The following is a 19,275-nucleotide window of genomic DNA, read 5'->3' as shown; positions in this document are numbered from 1 at the left end:
ATATTCTGCTGCTGTGCTATCACACCATTTATCAAAATTAGGTTCATTATTTCTGTGCGCCAGCAGAATTATTACCTTTTTCATGTCTGATTTTTATTAATATTCATAATTTAATAATGCAGCATTTGAGGCTCTCCGCAGAGGGAGCATTTATGAGATAAAGAACTGTGACATTCACAGACAGGGCGGGCAGAAACACACACACACACACAGTCTGTTCACACAAGGCCTGTGTTGATAATTTATTTCAAGAATCATGCATTATATTTACATAAAACTGTTGTTTACATTTTTAGTGGTGAAGTATATTCATAAGTATGCATACCTTTCTAAAACATATGCGTAAAAGTATGATTTACTGCAGCAAGACCATATAAAGGTGCATTAAAGTTATCAATTGGAAAAACCATGTCTTAAACTTTGACATATGCTTTTGTACTTAAAGATTACCATATATTTTTGTACAATTGTATAGATGTTAATTTTAATACCGTGGTAGTAACAGTATAGTTGGGAAATCATGTAAATAAATACCATGGTATATATATGGTAATAATTTTCATATGAAAGCATGAAAGTACTGTACATAATGGCTTCCATATGAAAGTACCATGGTGTTCCTGAGTACCAAGTATCACCTACATGTACATGTCAAAAATACCATATGGTATCATGGTATATGCCCCCCCAAAAAACATGACAAGTTATGTTTTTTAAGAGTAACTATAGTGCCAAAAAAAAAAAAAACTTGTACTGCTTGAGATTTGAATATTTTTTTATAGTTAATATCAGGATTTAATGAAATATATTTTAAAATCAGCTCCATCTGCCATATTGGATACATTTTTTTACAATGCATTCTAGAGCAATGCTGCCTAAAAATGTGAAAATAGATCAGAAAATTCATTTAAAATAAAATATACTATGCTGAAGCTGAGTGTGTAATGAGGGAAAAAAAGTACAACCATGACGTATTTGAGAAAAGATGATGCGACTTTGGCATTTTTACGTTAGCTGTTCCTGTATTTAAAGTGACGTTACAACACATTTCCTTTCCTCACACTCACCTCCCCTCCCCTCCCATCCATCTCACATTCACCCTGCAGGTGAGCTGAGCTGAATTGACATTTTCCTCCCTCGTTTTCTCTCACCCTCCGCCTCTCCGGTGCTGTAATTTGGCATAATTAATGCTAACATTACTGCTGATAATTTAGCTACTTAATTAAACTCAGAGGACTTCATTAAGGCCGGTATGGCACCGTGACTTGTGTGTGTATACATCATGAGTGTCAGCAAATGTGTGTCAGAGACTGGTTGTGTGTGTGTGTGTGACATAATTTGGCTGTAGTGGCTGGGTGGGTAATTATTTTTGTCATTAGATCTGTGGCGATGATAAAGATAGGCACAGATAAGGGGCTTACTTTGCATGCGTTGATACTGTTATTTTCTAGTGGCAGAGAATGTGTTCCTTCAAAGGGCAATCATGAATAACCTTTGACCACATGGTGTGATCATATAAACTATGAGGTGAAATCTTGCAAAGATTGCATTTTAAACACTTCTTATTTGCTCTTCAGCTAACTAGTCTAATTGATAGAGAGCTTTTGAGTAGACTGATGGCGTACAACATACTATTAATTAGTATTCAGTATGTATACTGTGCACATTAAGTACATTTTCTAGTATACTGTCAAAATGTACAAAACAACATTGCATGCAATACCGTAATACAATACTACAGCAATACTGCTGAAAATTCAGCTTTGCCAACAAGATTTTTTAAATATATTTAATATTTTTTAAATATATTAAAATAGAAAACAGTCATGTTAAAAAGAAACTTCTTTCAAAAACGTAACAAAATCTTACCAAGCATATGTCAGAGTAATTTCACTTACAGTAACATGCCTATATGCCTTAAAATACTACCTAGGTAGGCAGCTCACTATGTTTTGGAACAGCCTTTGTTTAATGAAAACGGAGTGGACTAAAAGATCCATTTAAAAGAGGATGCTGTTTTAGTTAAAGCAGTTAAGTCTCTCTGCTATAATAATCACTGTCCAAACGGTGGAATGAATTATGCCTCATTCATTCATTAATGTATGCGAATCACTGTGTGTAACTTGGCCGGAGAGTTTGAAAGGTCCTATAATTCACTACTGTTTTCTTATTCCGCTCTGACCTCTCTCCACTCCCTCTCTACCATCCTGCCACGTCTTATTAAAGTCATCTCAAAGACAAAATTGACCCATTGTACTTTCTCAATACAGGGTTGTGGTCTTATCGTGCATGATTCATCCGTCTACAAAAAAGGTTGTCTGGTAAGCTAAATATAATGACTTACTCTGCCTCTAAAAACCAAATTTACGGTTAACCAATAGCCAAATAGCTATTCAGGCACACTTTTAAGCTACTGTTGTAGGTAATGCAGCCTTTCTAAATAAAGTCAATGTGAACTGGCACCTGCAACTCATTTAACCCATTCAAATTTGGGGTCAGTCAGATTTTTTTTCTTTTTTCAAAGAAATGAATACTTTTATTTAGCAAGAATGCATTAAATTGATCAAAAGTGACAGTAAAGAGAAAAAAGTGTCAGTTTCCACACAAATATTAAGCAGCACAACTGTTTTCAACATATACTAATAAGAAATGTATACTGAGCAGCAAATCAGCATATTAGAATGATTTCTGAAGGATCATGTGACACTGAAGACTGGAGTAATGATGCTGAAAACTCACAGGAACAAATTACATTTTAAAATTGAAAACAGTTATATTAAATTGTTGTAATAATATTTTACAATATTTCTACTTGGCCATTTTAACAGTATTTTTGATCAAATACATTTAGCCTTGGTGAGCATAAGACACTATTTTCACAAACATTATGAAATCTTACTGACTCCAAACTTTTGAATGGTAGTGCATATAATCAAATGTATTTCTGAGTGAAACAGTATGCTCATTGTTCAAGCATTAGCACATTCACAAGAGAGAACTTGACCTTCATCCTCCACAACCTGGTCAAAAAGCCTCCTTAGAAGTGGACATCAGTCCTGTGTCACTCTGAAATATATAACATTACATAAGTAAAATGGACTATGAATGAATGACTTTAAGCTAGTACCAGACCAGATAGAAAGGTAGTGACCTTTTCACGATAAGTCCAGTCTGGTGTACTCAGTGTTCCTACAAAAAACAATAAAAAGTATCATTCAAATAATCAGACTATTAGATTAGAAATAGTCAGACTAGAGCTGTGTTTTAAGTCTACATGTGTGTATATGTGTGTTTAAGGTGTGTACCTGTGTGTGCTTGTAGTGGCAGGCTCCAAATCGGTCTGTTCACATGCTGAGTGGGTTTTGGATGATCTGTGTACTAATTAACGCCTGGGCCGAGGCGAGGAGAGAGGGTCTGTCTCAACCCCATGAAATGCACACATGCATGCACATGCAGGTACATGCAAAATTCACACCACATTACACACTCCGGTCACTGATGAGTTCATGACCAAACATACACACACATGCTCTCAAGGTTGACATGAAGGTAAAGCCTTCTGAATGTGATGAACTAGATTTTTACATTTTCTGAAGAAAAAGTGAATGTTTTTACCAATGCAAAACATTGCTATTTGTTTGTTAGTATGTTGCTATGTGGTTGCTAGGGTGTTCTAGGTGCTTTAGGGAGTTTTTTATTTTTTTTATTTTTATCTACCTGTCAGGTAAAAATCCTAAGTCTGTTTAGAAAAATAATAAAATAACTTTGCACCAAAATTTCAGCAACTGAAAATATCCGGCCATTTTTCGGGCAAACAAAATTATTAATATTTTTATGCAAAATATTTTTGGTTGCCGAAATGCTGCATCATTACCTGATATTGTGCTGCTTTGTGAGAAAAGGTACTAAGAAAAGCATTAGAAAAGGTGTTATTTTTGTAAACAATTAGACTATGAATACTTTTGGAAGACCAAAATGATTGACAAAAACAGTGATGTTCACTTTAAAAAACAAAGAGCCATTTTTCTCCTTATTGTGAAGAGAATTTTAATAATCAGAAGAACCTTTTTCCACTAAAAAGAATGTTTTGTGCAATGGATTTAGTGGCTTTTTCCACTAAAATGGAATGTTTTTTTTTGTGCAATGGTAAGGTTCCGTGGATGTTAAAGGTTCTTCATGGAACCATTGATGACAATAAAGAACCTTTAGTTTTCTTCTCTAATGATGTGTCAGTGTCTATTTTGTGTGTTGACATCACACCTGACAGACACAATATGTAAAACTTGTTTAAAATAACAAGAGGTGGCTTGCTGCTGAAGAACTTTACTATAGCATGAAATGTTCTACCAATTAACCCAAATATTCAGTTTTGGGTAAATGAAAACTTTTATTTAGGTTTTGATAAATTCATTTTGGTGCATCACTAATTTGAGGGCTTGCCATGCCCTAAAACACAAACCATGCAGTAAGACTTACGCACTGATGTTTAATACTCTTTAATAATCCTTAGTTAGCTTCACCAATGTACGAAACTCTGAAGTCCTTCACATTATCTAATAATCAGCATAACTATCCAGGCGTTGTTAGAAACTGGGCCATTTTATGGCTGAATCTAAACTACAAGAGATAGTACATCCCAAAGATAATCAGTATCTTACGATTTGATCTCTAATTATCCTTTTAAAACTAGCCCATTGTTAACTCTCAGTTACGAGGTAACTCTTCTAGGCTATATGAGAGGATACAAGCTATCCATTGCTATCTGAGTCTCTCGCACAGACCATGAGAAATAGGTCCGAAACGCGCCTGGAAGGCATAAAAAAGATGCGAAATTACTTGTGAAGAGAGGAAGAGAGTGCGAGACGTATGGAGAGCAGACCTATCAAACAACTCCAGGCAAGATGATACGATAAGGGCATAATCAATCAGGAGCGTGCTGAAATCCTTAAGTGGTTGGTGTAGCCTAACTCAAATTCAATCAGCCAGCCTTAGAGGAAGCTTACATGCCATGAAGACATGCTGGAATGGGAAGCTCAGATATCAGCTAATTCTATCATAGGGGCATGATGAAGTTCTACACGCCCGTTGGAAAGGCAAAACTAAAAGGTCGGGGGCTTTTTTAATATTGAAAACTGAGGAATATTATATCATTCAATTTGTAATAGAGGGAGGGGAGATCTGATTAGGCCGTCTAATGTGCTTTGGTTGAGAGAGGTGTCTCTTCTTCAATGGCAAGCCAACAGAGAGGTTGTAATATACTGTGATTAACTATCTAATCCACTAAACAGAGTAGGATCTGTCTTTATCTGTGCAGACTACATGGGCTGAAATCAGGTTAGCTTGGAAACAAGACGACGGAATGCAAGAGGAGAAAGAGGAGAGGATGTGTAATGAGAGGGGGAAAATAAAGGGGAAGAAATGAGAGAGGAGGTAATGGGGAAGAGATAGTGTAATGAAGAGGATAGATGGGACATACGAGAAATGAATGGGCAGTCGGAAGTCGGTATATGTATGTCTGTAAATCTTTTTTTTTTTTTTTGGCCTGCTACTACTTTTATTCGTAACAATGTTAAAGGAATAGTTCAATTAGAATCAATCAGTCCTTAACTTTATAATCTTTTACCATACAGGCCGGGTCACACAGCGTTTTTGCGTTATATTTCTAGGATTTGAACCGCCATTCCGCAGCGCTGCGTCTCCTGACTTCAAAGATTTTTTTTAAACGATTCTGTGTGAAATGACGGCCCTGACACTAAATAAGAAGGCCAATGTATCATATCATAAAAGAAAATTCAACAACTTACATTCGTTTATATGCCGTATCAAAGGCTCTCCTCCCATTACGAAAACTGATGGACTTGATCAATGTCGTTGCAACATCTTGTTATACAGTTCTTCAAACTATTAGCAGTGGATCTGCTCGCGAGGCCAAATCCAATCAGTTTGTCCTTAACCGTCCTCTCTCATATGTAGCATTGGAAATTCCGATTCATTTAAATGAATCAGTTTTGTCCTAAACTGCCCTGTGCAGCATTGAACTGTTCGATTCAGTCAAGTGAATCGGTTCGACCTAAACGGTTCTCTCTATGTAGCATTGAAATATCTGATCCAAAAGTGAATCGGTTTGTTCGGACGTTTCTTGTAAATTAAGAGGATACAAAAAGACTCACAGATTTGATTCCCTAGCATTTTGTGTCTTCTTTTAGATATTTAGTTCATCAATATGTTTTTGACTCATTTAAATAAATTAGGATGAATTCAGTAAGTTCATTCAAAACAGATGATTTTTTCTGTCATAAAACTATGTCTCAAATTAAACTACTATTAACACCCTTAAAGACATAGTTAATCCAAAAATGTTCTGTTGTCATTTACTCACCCTCATGTAATTACAAACCTGTATAAAACCTGTATTTTTTTTTTTTGTCCATACTATGGAAGTCAATGGTCACCAAAACTGTTTTGTTACCAGCATTCTTCTTATTCTGTGTTCTGCAGAATAAATTAAGTCATGCAGATTTGAAACGAGAGGGTGAGTTTTCATTTTCGGCTGAATTATCTCTTCAGTGCTTCTTTTTCTTAGTGACTTTTTCTTTTTTTTATTGACTACCTGCTGTGAGTTTTAAACCTCCCAACAACAGGACAATCGGCTTCATTCAAATTAATATGACTGCTGGAAAAACTCTGGCATATTTTCATTTCTTTTCAATATTTAGCAGACTTATGGGACAATACATCATAAACTGGAATAATACAGGATGGAATAACTCTTGAAGAAGTTGTCACATTTTGGGCCTGGCCTTGTTGGTGTGGCGACGCCGCAGTGTGTGTTTTTGGGAGATGTTTAGTCATAAAGAAATAAACGTCAGCAGAGAATGATAGTCACGATGATGGACAGGGCCAAATTCAGACCTGGCTTCTCATGTCGGCAGCGTTCGGGTCACAGTCGCCTGTGTTCATACAGACAGACTGCAAAGTGCTGGATGAAACCGCACTTGAGCCACAACATTCAGTCACACACAAAACAAAAATACCAAGAGAGAAAATTCACTTGCTACTGACGTCAGTTTGCGCACAAACACACACGTCTTTTAAGCGATAATTATCCCAGTGCCATGTTAGGCTTGGCAACCGGTCCTTCTTCACCATGATTTTGAGTTATCGCTTTGGAGAATCTATATACGTGTGAGCGACAGAGAGAGACAAATGACAAACTGTTCATGCACTCTGACACTCGCGTCAATGGGGATGATTCACAACCTTTTGGAGCGAAAAAGCAGAACCGCTTTGAATTACACACCGGAGCCTGCACACACACACACACACACACACACACACACACACACACAAATCAATACATACAATCAAATACAGTTGTGTCAAACGCTTAGGTTACTTCATTGTAAATGAAACATTGAGAATTAAAGAGTGATTCTCTCAAGAACATAAAGCCACTCTTCACCCACCTTTGCACGGGGATCTAATTGTGTTTTTTTTATGATTTATGACTTTGTATTGTGATTGAAAAAGTGATTTAAAAAAAATCTTTCACAGGAAAAAAAAAGTACGAAATTTTTTTTACATTACAACTAAAATTACAATACTAATATTTATGTTATTTTTGATATTCGCACTAAGCCATATAGCGATGGTTTTATTTCGATGGATAATACAGCCCTACCTCAAACTTAAGTGTTTAGGATCAGCCATTATGCAATCAGACTTCTGATTTATCAGACTCTTTTGATTTGGGCCTGCTTACAACCTAACTGCACTCAAGCAAGCACTCAGAACACCCCAGCAACCATCTAGCAATGCCCAACAAAACGATCCATAACTCCCAAGCAACCACTCAGAACTCCTTAGCAATCCCCTACAGTAGCAACACTCAAGCAACAATCCATAACATATAGCTTCATGGTGGCAACTTTGGCAACCACAACTTTAATTTTCTTTAGAAAATGTAGTTTTTATTAGTACTTTTTGGCCTTTTCACCACTTAAGAGTGGCAAGAATGACAGGAAAGATAAGCGGGAACATTGGAAATGAAAATGTTCAACAAATCAAAGCTTGGCCACATCTCTGACAACAAGACAGTTCTAGTTTTTCCCTTTTAAATTTGTTTGCTTTTATGATTTTGCGCACAAACACACACGTCTTTTAAGCGATAATTATCCCAGTGCCATGTTAGGCTTGGCAACCGGTCCTTCTTCACCATGATTTTGAGTTATCGCTTTGGAGAATCTATATACGTGTGAGCGACAGAGAGAGACAAATGACAAACTGTTCATGCACTCTGACACTCGCGTCAATGGGGATGATTCACAACCTTTTGGAGCGAAAAAGCAGAACCGCTTTGAATTACACAACGGAGCCTGCACACACACACACACACACACATACACGTCTAATAAGAGTAGAAAGTGAGATAGATAGGGCAAGAAACCTAAAAGCAAGAGAAAAGGTGAGATAATTTAACTTGTCTCACTCTCTCTCATATCCTACAATGATGTCAGCTGCCTCAGAGAGACCAAGTGCAGCTGAGCGAAATGCTGTGCTCTTGCCCACACACACACTCACAAATCTCCATCTCTTAAGAAAATGGCTTTAATCAAGACAATCATACACACCGTCAACAATGAATGAGTGACAGTATACGTTTTTAGTATTTGAGTCAGTGTTGACAAATTCATTGATTATAACAAGAGTTTTAGTTTTTATTAGTACTTTTTGGCCTTTTCACCACTTAAGAGTGGCAAGAATGACAGGAAAGATAAGCGGGAACATTGGAAATGAAAATGTTCAACAAATCAAAGCTTGGCCACATCTCTGACAACAAGACAGTTCTAGTTTTTCCCTTTTAAAGTTGTTTGCTTTTATGATTTGTTCAAGACACACTGGCATTGTGCTACTTCAGCGTTTTCTCCACATGGAAGAGATTTATTTTTTTTCTTTTGCATGAAAGAGATTAGGACGTCTTCACATCTAGGTTGTCCAATAAACAACAAAACAGGTAATAATGAAATCAGTACCGCTGAATATGAAGTACATTTTTGCCAAACCCTAACTAGCTTCATTTACCAAGTCAGAAGTAATTACATTGGTCGTTGTGAGCTAAATTAAACCAGAGAATGAATTCAAATAGAGATTGTGCGTGCAAACATCATCACAGAGAACAAAAGGCATTCTATCATTGTGATAAACATTCAATAATGGTAAAGAAAGAAGAGCGTAATCAAATATGCAAGACAATGAAGATTTGTTTGTTTCCAGTAATGATTTTTTATTTGTGTTTTCAGTATGGAGTGACTTCAGTTGTGGAAATTACTGTCTTTTTCTCTTACAGCGATAGAAACAACAGTTTGTAAAGACTTAAGAGTGCTACCTTTACCACAATTAAGGAGTTTTTTGTGATTTTTTTTGTTTTATTTATTATACAAAAATTTATTTAATATAAATATATTTAATATATTATATTATATTTTATGTTTATGCTGCAAAGGATCAATCGTTGAGCAAGTGATGTAATGCTAAATTTCTCCAAATCTGTTCTGATAAAAAAACTAACTTATCTACTTCTTAGATGTCCTCAGGGTAAGTACATTTTCAGCACATTTTCATTTTTGGGTGAACAATTCCTTAAATATAGAATCAAAATTCAGGGTCTGTACAATGTTGTAGGCTATATACTAGCCGTTAGCCAATCCGCTCTCTCATCAGTGAACTCTAATATTCAAAACTGGTCATTTCTCTTATTTCTATCTCTGCAGGCCTGAAAACTTTATCTTTTCGCAAATGGAAAAAATTTACGTTCCCATAAAATAGTCCTATGTAAAGTATGCTCACAACCCTTCATGGGTGTTTACTGTTTTACTGAGTCATCAAATATAACGTGAATTTGTGTAACTGATAGTTTTTAGTTCAAGCCTGGCTCAAATACGTGTGTGCACTCGTGAAGCTGTGTGTGTATTTGTGCAGAGCTCTGCACATGGTAGCTGAGTCTGACACGGGCTATCTCTCCAGGTCAGTGTAGATAGCTTTTCCATCTCTAATGTCTTTCCCAGAAATCTCCCCACACACAATGAGGGGCTTATATTCCACCTTACATGCATATGTGTGTGTGTGCTTATATTCATTTATCCTAGATCATTTATGACGATAAATTACACTACTCAGCACAGTGAACCTACTGAAAGAAAACAATTACATGTATCTGTCCAGTGTTTTGAAATTAATCACCTGCAGATAAATTCTCTTTCACAAACAAAGCCTCCAAGATAAAAGTGTTTATAAAATTACAATTCATAATAAGACTGTATAAATTGAAAAAACAACAACAACAACAACTCAACCTTCAATAAAACATATTATCATAAACTAATTTCTTTCACAAATCACGATTTCTTTTTTTTCCTGGAATACAGAAGATCTTTGAAAGCGAATGGTGACCAAGGACTTTCAAGCTCTGAGGATGATAAAAAGAGCCATAAAAGGGAAATAAATGTTTATTATTATATAAACATTAACTAAAAATCTTCCTTTGTTGTAGCTATAAAATCTCTCAAAGCTTTCAATCTCAAAATTGAATGTTCATTTATTTTTTTGGAGCTTCAGATCCACTGTTCATCATTTACTTTCACTATATGGAAAAGAGCAGCTTGAACATTCTGCTAAACGTCTTCTGTTGTGTTCAGCAGAGGAATTAATACCCATACAGGTTTGGAACGACACGAGAGTGAGTAAATGACAGAATTTTCTCTTTTAGCCAAGTTCTCATTTTTAAAGGCCCCTTCACACCAATAACGGATGATAACATTCTCTTTATTATAAACACGTGTCCTGGCTCTTCCAAGCTTTATAATGGCAGTGAATGGTGGTCGAGATTTTGAAGCCCAAAAAAGTGAATCCATCAATCATAAAAAGTGCTCCACACGGCTCCGAGGGGTTAATAAAGGCCGTCTGAAGAGAATTGATGCGTTTGTGTAAGAAAAATATCCATATATAAAACTTAAACCATAATCTCTAGCATTCCGCTAACTGTGGTACGCGCGTTCACGAGAGAGTGGCGTTCCAGTGGATGATGTAGGACGTAGGCATAGCGAAAGCTCCGATAGGAACATGCTAGTCTTGCAAGAAGAAAGAAGAAAGTTATATATACCAATGGCTTGAGGATGAGTAAAGCATGGAGTAGTTTTCATTTTTGGGTGAACTATCCCTTTAAGAAAACTTATAGCCTGTTCATCACTCGATTCAAGCAGCAACAAAAACGCTTAGCATAAATGCATTTCAAAAGCAGTGGCACATGTAAAGCTCAATGAGGTGTCCTCGGTTGTAGACACTTTCAGTGGATCAGATGGAAGGAAACACAGGTAATCCACTCGCCATATCAGCGCTGACAGTCAACACATGCATTAGCATATGTTAGCATTCCTATTCTTGTGGTCTCACATGCTCTATAATCTGTTTCGCAGCAGATTTTTGACAAAGCCAAACAGAGGCAGAATAGGAATAAATTTGTATGCATTAGAAGCCTGCAAACATATGCTGCAAGATGCACAAATGCTAACATACATTATTAAGATAAATCTTGGTCAGGTGAGTGTACACAGACATAGGCTAATGTGTAGTCAGTTTCATAGAGAATCTCCAAAAGAAGTCCAAGCATTCAGTTTATTTTAAGATTCTGCACTGCTAGGTGTTTTCCAAGAGTGTTTACTTTTAGTTGTTGTTTAGTTGCAGTGTCAATATAGTCGGATCATCCATACAGGAGACATGAAGAACTATAAAGCATGTTATTTTACACAAAGGAGAAGTCTTTTCCTTCCAGTCCACATACATAGCCTATATAGTTCAAAAGTTTGTGGTCAGTAAGATTTTTTAAAGCTTTTATTGAGCAAAGACACATTATAATGATAAAAAGTAAACTTTAATGTTTTACTATTTAAAATAAATGCTGTTTTTTTTTTTTTACTTTCTGTTCAAAGAATCCTGAAAAATCTTTAAAAAAAATATTAAGCAGCAACATTGATAATAAGAAATATTGAAAATTCAGCTTTGCCATCATAGGAATAAGTTACATTTTAAAATAGAAAAAGGTTATTTTAAAATGCAATGATATTTCACAATATTACTGTTTTACTGTATTTGTGATGTTTTAAAATATTTTGCTTAAAGGGGTCATATGATGTTGCTAAAAAGAACATTATGCTTGGTTGAAAGTGCAAACAATATTGTGCAATTATTGCAAGTTTTTATTAGAAAACTTTCAGAGCTTTCTGTATTTAGCACTTTAGATGCCAGTGCCTTAATTAAAATGTTGCCCTTGAGTAAAAATCTCATGTGCAATCAGCTTTAGAATTATAAACCAAATATACCAGTTTATATTATTATGTTGACTAGAAACAGACTCTAAACCTTAACAATAATAATCCTCTGTGCCATCAGTGAACAAATGGTGACAATAAACAACTGTCTCTCTGTTGCCAGCCTCTTATTATTTGCAAACAGGAAGGGATGTTCATTTTGAATCATCCAACAGACATCCAATGGACCATAATAAATAGAGTTGGCTGCAAATGTCTGCCTCTTTAAAATCAGAGACAGCTGGTGCACAGTAATCGGTTTCTAGCTAGGGAAATGTAATTTGTTGTAAAATAAGAAACTGTCATATCTTTGAATAACCTCTTTTACAAGAATTGCGGTGGAAATTTGTGGCAACTCATGTTAAATTCATTCAAATATGATTCATTTTTAAAGGTTAAATATTTATTTTGCACAGTTTTCTCAGCCTTTTTCAAAAGCTTATGGGGAAAATTATGCAAAAAAGTTTTATTCTCAGGTTTTGATGCTGTTTAAACAGACATAATCATAATACATACGTAATCATAATTACCAAGATTCTGCATCATCTTATTCAGCTCCTCATCCTCCTCTTCCTCCCTGTAAATGAATGAACAAAAAGAATTAAACAATATAAATATATATATAAAAAAAAAACATTTAATCAATGTTCCAATTTAATCAATGTAGCATACTAAATACATTTAAAAAAAGAAATAAAATAAATGCCCCATTTACTTAAATGAATGTACCTAGTCATAATGTGCATTTTATAATAAATAAACAAATATATATTACTTTAATGAATGTACCTGGTCATACTGTGCATATTATTATAAAGCTTATAAAGTTTATATTATCTTTCAACTCTTCTGCTGATGTAACCAAGGATGTTTAGGCAAGGATGATAGGATATGATATGTTTTGCTATAAGTTTGATTGCATCATATAATAATTGCTGTTAATAGTGTTCATCGTCTGTTTGATTACGTCTTTAATTGATTTTCCGTACATTTCTGCCATATGTACAATTAACTGACAGTCACCACTGATAAGCTACTACTAAATATATTGTAGAAACGTAATTTTCTGTAAAGTTGCTTTGCAACGATTTGTATCGTGAAAAGCACTATACAAATAAACTTGAATTGAATTGAATATGTGTTGCACACCTCAGTCTGTCTTCATCCAGCCCCTCCACAATGGCATTCCGATCGTTCACAATCCCCACAAGTTTGGCCATCAGCTCTTCCTCTCGTTTACGATCCCAAGATGTCTTCAGATGCTCTACAAGATAGAAACAGCATTTTATAGCTAGATTAGACTTACACAAAAGTGAAATGAAGCGTTAAAGCAGATTTATAGTAGATCTCTTGAATAAATCAAATCATGTAATCTGTCAGTTGTTTGTTTACAACAGTCTACACAAAGCTTCATTATCATCCACTGATACAGTTAGCCCAAAAAGTATGAATGCCATTGCACAACACGAACAAAATATGAAACCAAGTGGCATCTGCAAACAAATGATGCTTGACTTTTTCAACCTGGTTTGTCCAGCAGCTTCCTGAGTTCGGCCTCAACACTGGGCTGCTCTTCCTCTAGATCTTGTGTCTTGGCACTATCATAACACAATCACAGATAACAAAACCGTTTAATGCACATTTAGAAATATAGAAGATATTCACTATCAGCTTTCCGGTAATTCAGCAGTTTACACATACATGTACACAAGCTCGGATTCGCGTCTCAGGTAGACCTGTTTGTTTCTGATGAGGGTAAACCAGTCCACCATTAAGTCATTCATTAATGTGTCCTCTTCTCCTTCTGAATAAAAAAAAAAACAAGAAATGCAAGATTCCTTTAAACATAATTGCATTAGTTAGGCTAACAAATAAAGTTAAGAGTTGAAAATCTACATCTCTAATATTTGTCTCCATCTGCTGGAGCACCAGAGGACGACATCTAGTCTTGGAATACTTACATTTTACTATGCATGTTTAAATAATGCTTAAACCACTAATACAGTCTTCTAAAACAAACATCCTCTCATTCTGAATTAATTAGTGTACAGTTATAATAATTGCTGTTAATAGTGTTCATCGTCTGTTTAATTATGTCTTTAATTGATTTTTCGGTACATTTCTGCTATATGTACATTAACTGACAGTCACCACCGATAAGCTACTACTAAATATTATAGAAACATAATTTACTGTAAAGTTGCTTTGCAACGATTTGTATTGTGAAAAGCGCTATACAAATAAACTTGAATTGAAGTTATGATCAACAGTTTCATTTAGGCATTGTAATGAGTTTAAATCAGTTTAATGAGCTAAAAAAACGATTTTAGAAAAATGTCATTTTATATAAAAAAGTAAACAATTTAAATAAATATAAAAAAAATTTAAAATAGAAATGTGAAAAGTTGTCAATTATACAATTCATAATATGCATCAATTTATTTGGCAAATTAAAGGGACACAGTAAAATAATTCTTCCTTTGTCATATGAGTGTCTGACAAGTGGATCTGACAAAAGGCTATTCATTCATTCATTATTTGTAAAAGGTGAGCTGTTTTTTTTTTTTAGGAGTGTGTCTGTGTGTGTGTGTGTGTACAGACCCTCATCACATTGTCGGAGTTGCTTTTCCAGCTCTACTCCTCTTTTCTCCAACTCGTTCATATTCTTCTCAATTTCCTTCAGTTCTTTTTGAATGTCTTCCTTGGGAATGTAACCCGGCTAAAGCAAACAGACACACAATATGCCAAACGTAAACTTCCTGCACAAATGACTTTGTACAGATCCTCAATGGTTTATTTATTCCTTTCAGTGCTTTTCTAGTCTATCAGAGGAATGAAAAGATGGTTCAAAAAGTCTGGGCTTACTTTGAAGTCCCTCTATTTTGATTCTAACCGTCTATTCAAAGATAACTGTGCCCCAAAGGTCCTTTGACTCTCCAAAACTCTAAATAGGCCCCTTGATAAAGTAATCCCTGAACACTCACACACATCAGTGAAGACAGAAATGCACAAGAGCAGATAACACATGTAATTATTGTTTTGACACACACCTTGTGCAATTTGTGAGTTTCAGTCCCTGAGGGACTAACAGGAGATACACTGCTGCCACTGCTGGAGTCTGGAAGAAAGATGAAAACGGACTGATGAAATAGAGAAACTAAGAAACAAATGTACTGCATGCAGTGTTCCTTTATTGTATTGCATGTTTGACTGCACCTGACACCTCTTACATAAAGTATTATGGTATTACCACAGTTTTTGGACATTGTCTCATGATAATATCGTGCATTTGTGACACTGTAGGGCTATGTTCATAAACTGATGTGTGAAAAAATGGTAATCATACACTGGAAAAATCTAATCCTTAATCAGTATCTTGATCTTGTATCACAGCAACAACAACATTTGAACATCAAATCAAAATATTTACACGAGAAGCAAAATTGTACTAGTTTGTAGCAGTGTTGTTATTGTTAAAAATAGTTTTTTTGGTAACTGAAATAAAGCTAAAACAAATATTAGATGAAAAAACAAACTTAAACTTAGAAATCAGAAATATTGCGCTGAATTAAATAAATAGGTTGAAGTACTAAAATGACTAAAAGAAAAGAAAAAAAAATAATACTAATGACATTTATAAAAAAATTTTTTTTTTTTTTTTAAATGTATTTAAAAATGAAAGCTTACTGTATATTTTTATATCTTCGATTAATTCAAAATACTAATACTATAATAGTATATAAACAATAGTAAAAATACTGGTTTTCAGATAAAGTATTAAAGTATCAACCCACACATAATAAATATTTTGAAAAAAGTATATAATAAACTTTTAATTGGTATATTTTTTTAAGTTATTAAAAAAATTATATGTGTTCATTGTTGGAAAATAAAAACTAAAAGAAAAGAAAAAAAAATAATACTAATGACATTTATAAAAAAATTTTTTTTTTTTTTTTAAATGTATTTAAAAATGAAAGCTTACTGTATATTTTTATATCTTCGATTAATTCAAAATACTAATACTATAATAGTATATAAACAATAGTAAAAATACTGGTTTTCAGATAAAGTATTAAAGTATCAACCCACACATAATAAATATTTTGAAAAAAGTATATAATAAACTTTTAATTGGTACATTTTTGCCTCGTGATTTTTGCAAAGTTATTAAAAAAATTATATGTGTTCATTGTTGGAAAATAAAAATGAACAACAAGCCCATTTCTACACATTTTCCTAAGATCTTACCATTAGGTTTAGGCCCGTTTTTCATTGGGCTAGGTGAGGGAGCTTTGGGCGAGTTGATGCTAGTGGAGATGTTTGTGGTAGATGGTGCTGGAACAGATGTCTGAGAGATTCCAGGACCTGATGTCCGTGGAGAAGAAACTGCTTCCGGCCTCTTGGAGGGTGAGCCAGTGCTTTCTGTGGAACCGACAGTTCTAATAAAAAGGAAAAGAGATTAAAAGATATTGAACTTTTCTGTTTTGTTTCTGAGCAACTAAATGTTTTGCATCGCTTCTCTCACCTCTGACAGGTGAAAGTTTGTGAGGTTGAGGCAAGTTAAAGGGGTAGTTACAGGTGAAAGATCTTCATGGGGGAATTACATGTGCACTGAGCTCTATTGCTCTGGGGACTTTCAGATACGACCCACTGCTGGTCTTATTGGGCGCAGCGGGTTAACACGCCCATCAAAAGAACCAATCACAAAAGAGCATGAAGGAGTGGGAGGGACAGACCTTCCGGCAAACCAGTTAATCAATGAAGAGAGGGATGATTTGGTTAGGGAAATCATATAGAGAAGAACTTATTAAATTATTTTACTGAGAAAGAACATGACACAATACGTTTCAGCTGTCTGATTAAAAAAATATTAACGTACAAGACATTATTATTAAAGATCACAAGCAGGTTTAATTTGGAAAGACAACAGAAACTAGCACAACTTACTTTACAGGCTTGAGCATGGACCTCCAGTCAGATGGAGCTGTACCGTTTTCTGAAATTATATATAAAAAAAGATTTCCATTCATAAATGGACATAGTAGACATTTTGGTCTTAGAATAAATTTTTTAGCAATAAATCAAACCAGTGTTTTGGCTTACAACTACTCTATCATTCAAAAGTCTGGTGCCAGTAAGATATTTGTTTGAAAGGAATTGATACTTTTATTCAGCAAGGACATATACAATTCATCTAATTTGACAGTAAAGACATTTATAGTGTTGCAAAATATTTTATTCCAAATAAATGCTGTTCTTTTGGACTTTCTATTCAACAAATTCCTGAAAAAAAAATCTATCACAGTTTCCACAAAATATAAAGCAGCACAATTGCTTCAACATTGATGATAATAAGAGATGTTGTTCTTGACCACCAAACCAGCAAATTGAACAAAGTTCTTGTCAAGTTATAATTTCACTTTTTAGAGATTTAGAGACTTTTTAGAACCTAATTTAGAGGTTAGGTTTATGTATAAAGCTTTGACCTCGGATGGCTTGATATATGCAAATATGCTTTTTACTGTTTATTTATACCGTTTCACTGTTTATAATTGTAGCTACTGTTGAAGTGAAGTTTTAAAACTGTATAACCTTGATGATATTTTGATGCAAAAAATTATGTAAATATAAACTTAAAAAAATATGAACATATTGGATGCTTTGAGGTTCCTGGTAAATGGAACATCATTTATCTTAAACTCATCCTAATTTTACCATAAACCTCAAATGGAAATGTGAAATGAATTTACATTAAAAAAATAAGTAAATAAATAAATATAATAATATTCTGTATATACACAGAGAGGGGGATTTTGCTTCTTATTTCAGAAGTCCACCACATACTGTTCACGGTCTATGTCTCTTGTGTATTGTTTTTGCATATTTATTTATTTTTACTCACTTCTTTTTATTTTTTGTTATCTGTCTTGTCACTTGTCAACCTGTCTGTGTACTGGAAGCTTCTGTCAGCAAGAAAAATTCCTTGTGTGTGTAAGCACACATGGCAATAAAGCTCTTTCTGATTCTGATGCCACAAAGAGATTTTGTTTGACGGGAATGTTGTTTAAGGACCAACAAAAGTTGTTTACCCTGATGTTGAACACATCTACATTAAAAACCTAATGTATCGGGTGGCAGTAAATATGTGAGTTTGTCTTCCTTACCCTTACTGTTGGACGACAGCGTGCTCGCAGGCCTGGATAAGGTTTTATCTTTGATCCAGGACGGCGCTGCAGCAGTGGGGGCAGTAGGTTCCACACTGGTATCAAGTGCTTTGAGACGCACCCTACCTGAGGGGCCTTTAGCACCTGATTCCACAGGGGAAACATTACTATGGAAACCAAAGTGAGAGGAGATTGTGTTAATGACGGATGTGCCTTTGTACACAAACATGTCAACAAACACTTAACCATGAATTTAAACAATACTCAACAGGCTTGATTACATAAAGGCTATAAATCGGCTTCATTTATGACCCATGTACACCTCCACCCTGTGAAAATAAGTCATAAAATAATTGCCAGCTAAATACTGCACTCAAAGCAGGGGAATGTAGCTCACCAGACATTTACTTTCAGCCCAGCTGGACTCGGAGACGAGCTGTTGTTATTTTTTCCCTCCATCACCCTCTTCCCGATCACAGCTTTGGCTTTCTCCTTTGCATTCTCCTTCTCTTTTTCTGAGTCCTGCGTTTTTGCCCCGTCTCCCACCCGCAGCAGGACTCTACCTTTACCAGCTGTGGCTCCTGCAGTGACTCTAGGTATTGTGCTTTCTGGTGTAGGAGTTTTAACACTTGCTGTACTCACAGATATAGTTGAGGTGTATGATGAGGTGTTCTTACTGGCAGGCACAGTACTGCTGGGATTGCTGCTGGACTCAAAGAATCTATCCAAGGAAAAAAAAAAAAACC

At 35.0% G+C, this 19,275-nt stretch overlaps 1 protein-coding gene across 1 annotated transcript in view; it reads right to left on the bottom strand.

Annotated features, from left to right (window-relative positions):
- The window catches only part of LOC107722924 (MICAL-like protein 2), a 53,031-nt gene that overhangs the window by 28,762 nt on the left and 4,994 nt on the right, over positions 1–19,275 (bottom strand). Inside the window, exons 6-15 of the mRNA XM_016531421.1 lie at positions 18,927–19,250; positions 18,530–18,696; positions 17,313–17,361; positions 16,614–16,804; positions 15,413–15,480; positions 14,964–15,081; positions 14,064–14,166; positions 13,887–13,960; positions 13,512–13,626; positions 12,879–12,939 (exon numbers count right to left, since the gene is read on the bottom strand). Coding sequence (XP_016386907.1) covers positions 12,879–12,939; positions 13,512–13,626; positions 13,887–13,960; positions 14,064–14,166; positions 14,964–15,081; positions 15,413–15,480; positions 16,614–16,804; positions 17,313–17,361; positions 18,530–18,696; positions 18,927–19,250 — 1,270 coding nt within the window. The remainder of the gene's footprint in view (positions 1–12,878; positions 12,940–13,511; positions 13,627–13,886; positions 13,961–14,063; positions 14,167–14,963; positions 15,082–15,412; positions 15,481–16,613; positions 16,805–17,312; positions 17,362–18,529; positions 18,697–18,926; positions 19,251–19,275) is intronic.

This window comes from Sinocyclocheilus rhinocerous, unplaced genomic scaffold, assembly GCF_001515625.1.
Source record: "Sinocyclocheilus rhinocerous isolate Xijiao unplaced genomic scaffold, SAMN03320098_v1.1 scaffold3, whole genome shotgun sequence".
Taxonomy (NCBI): Eukaryota; Metazoa; Chordata; class Actinopteri; order Cypriniformes; family Cyprinidae; genus Sinocyclocheilus; species Sinocyclocheilus rhinocerous.
The sequence above is the reverse complement of the archived record's forward strand: the minus strand, read 5'-3'. Positions and strand labels throughout refer to the sequence as shown.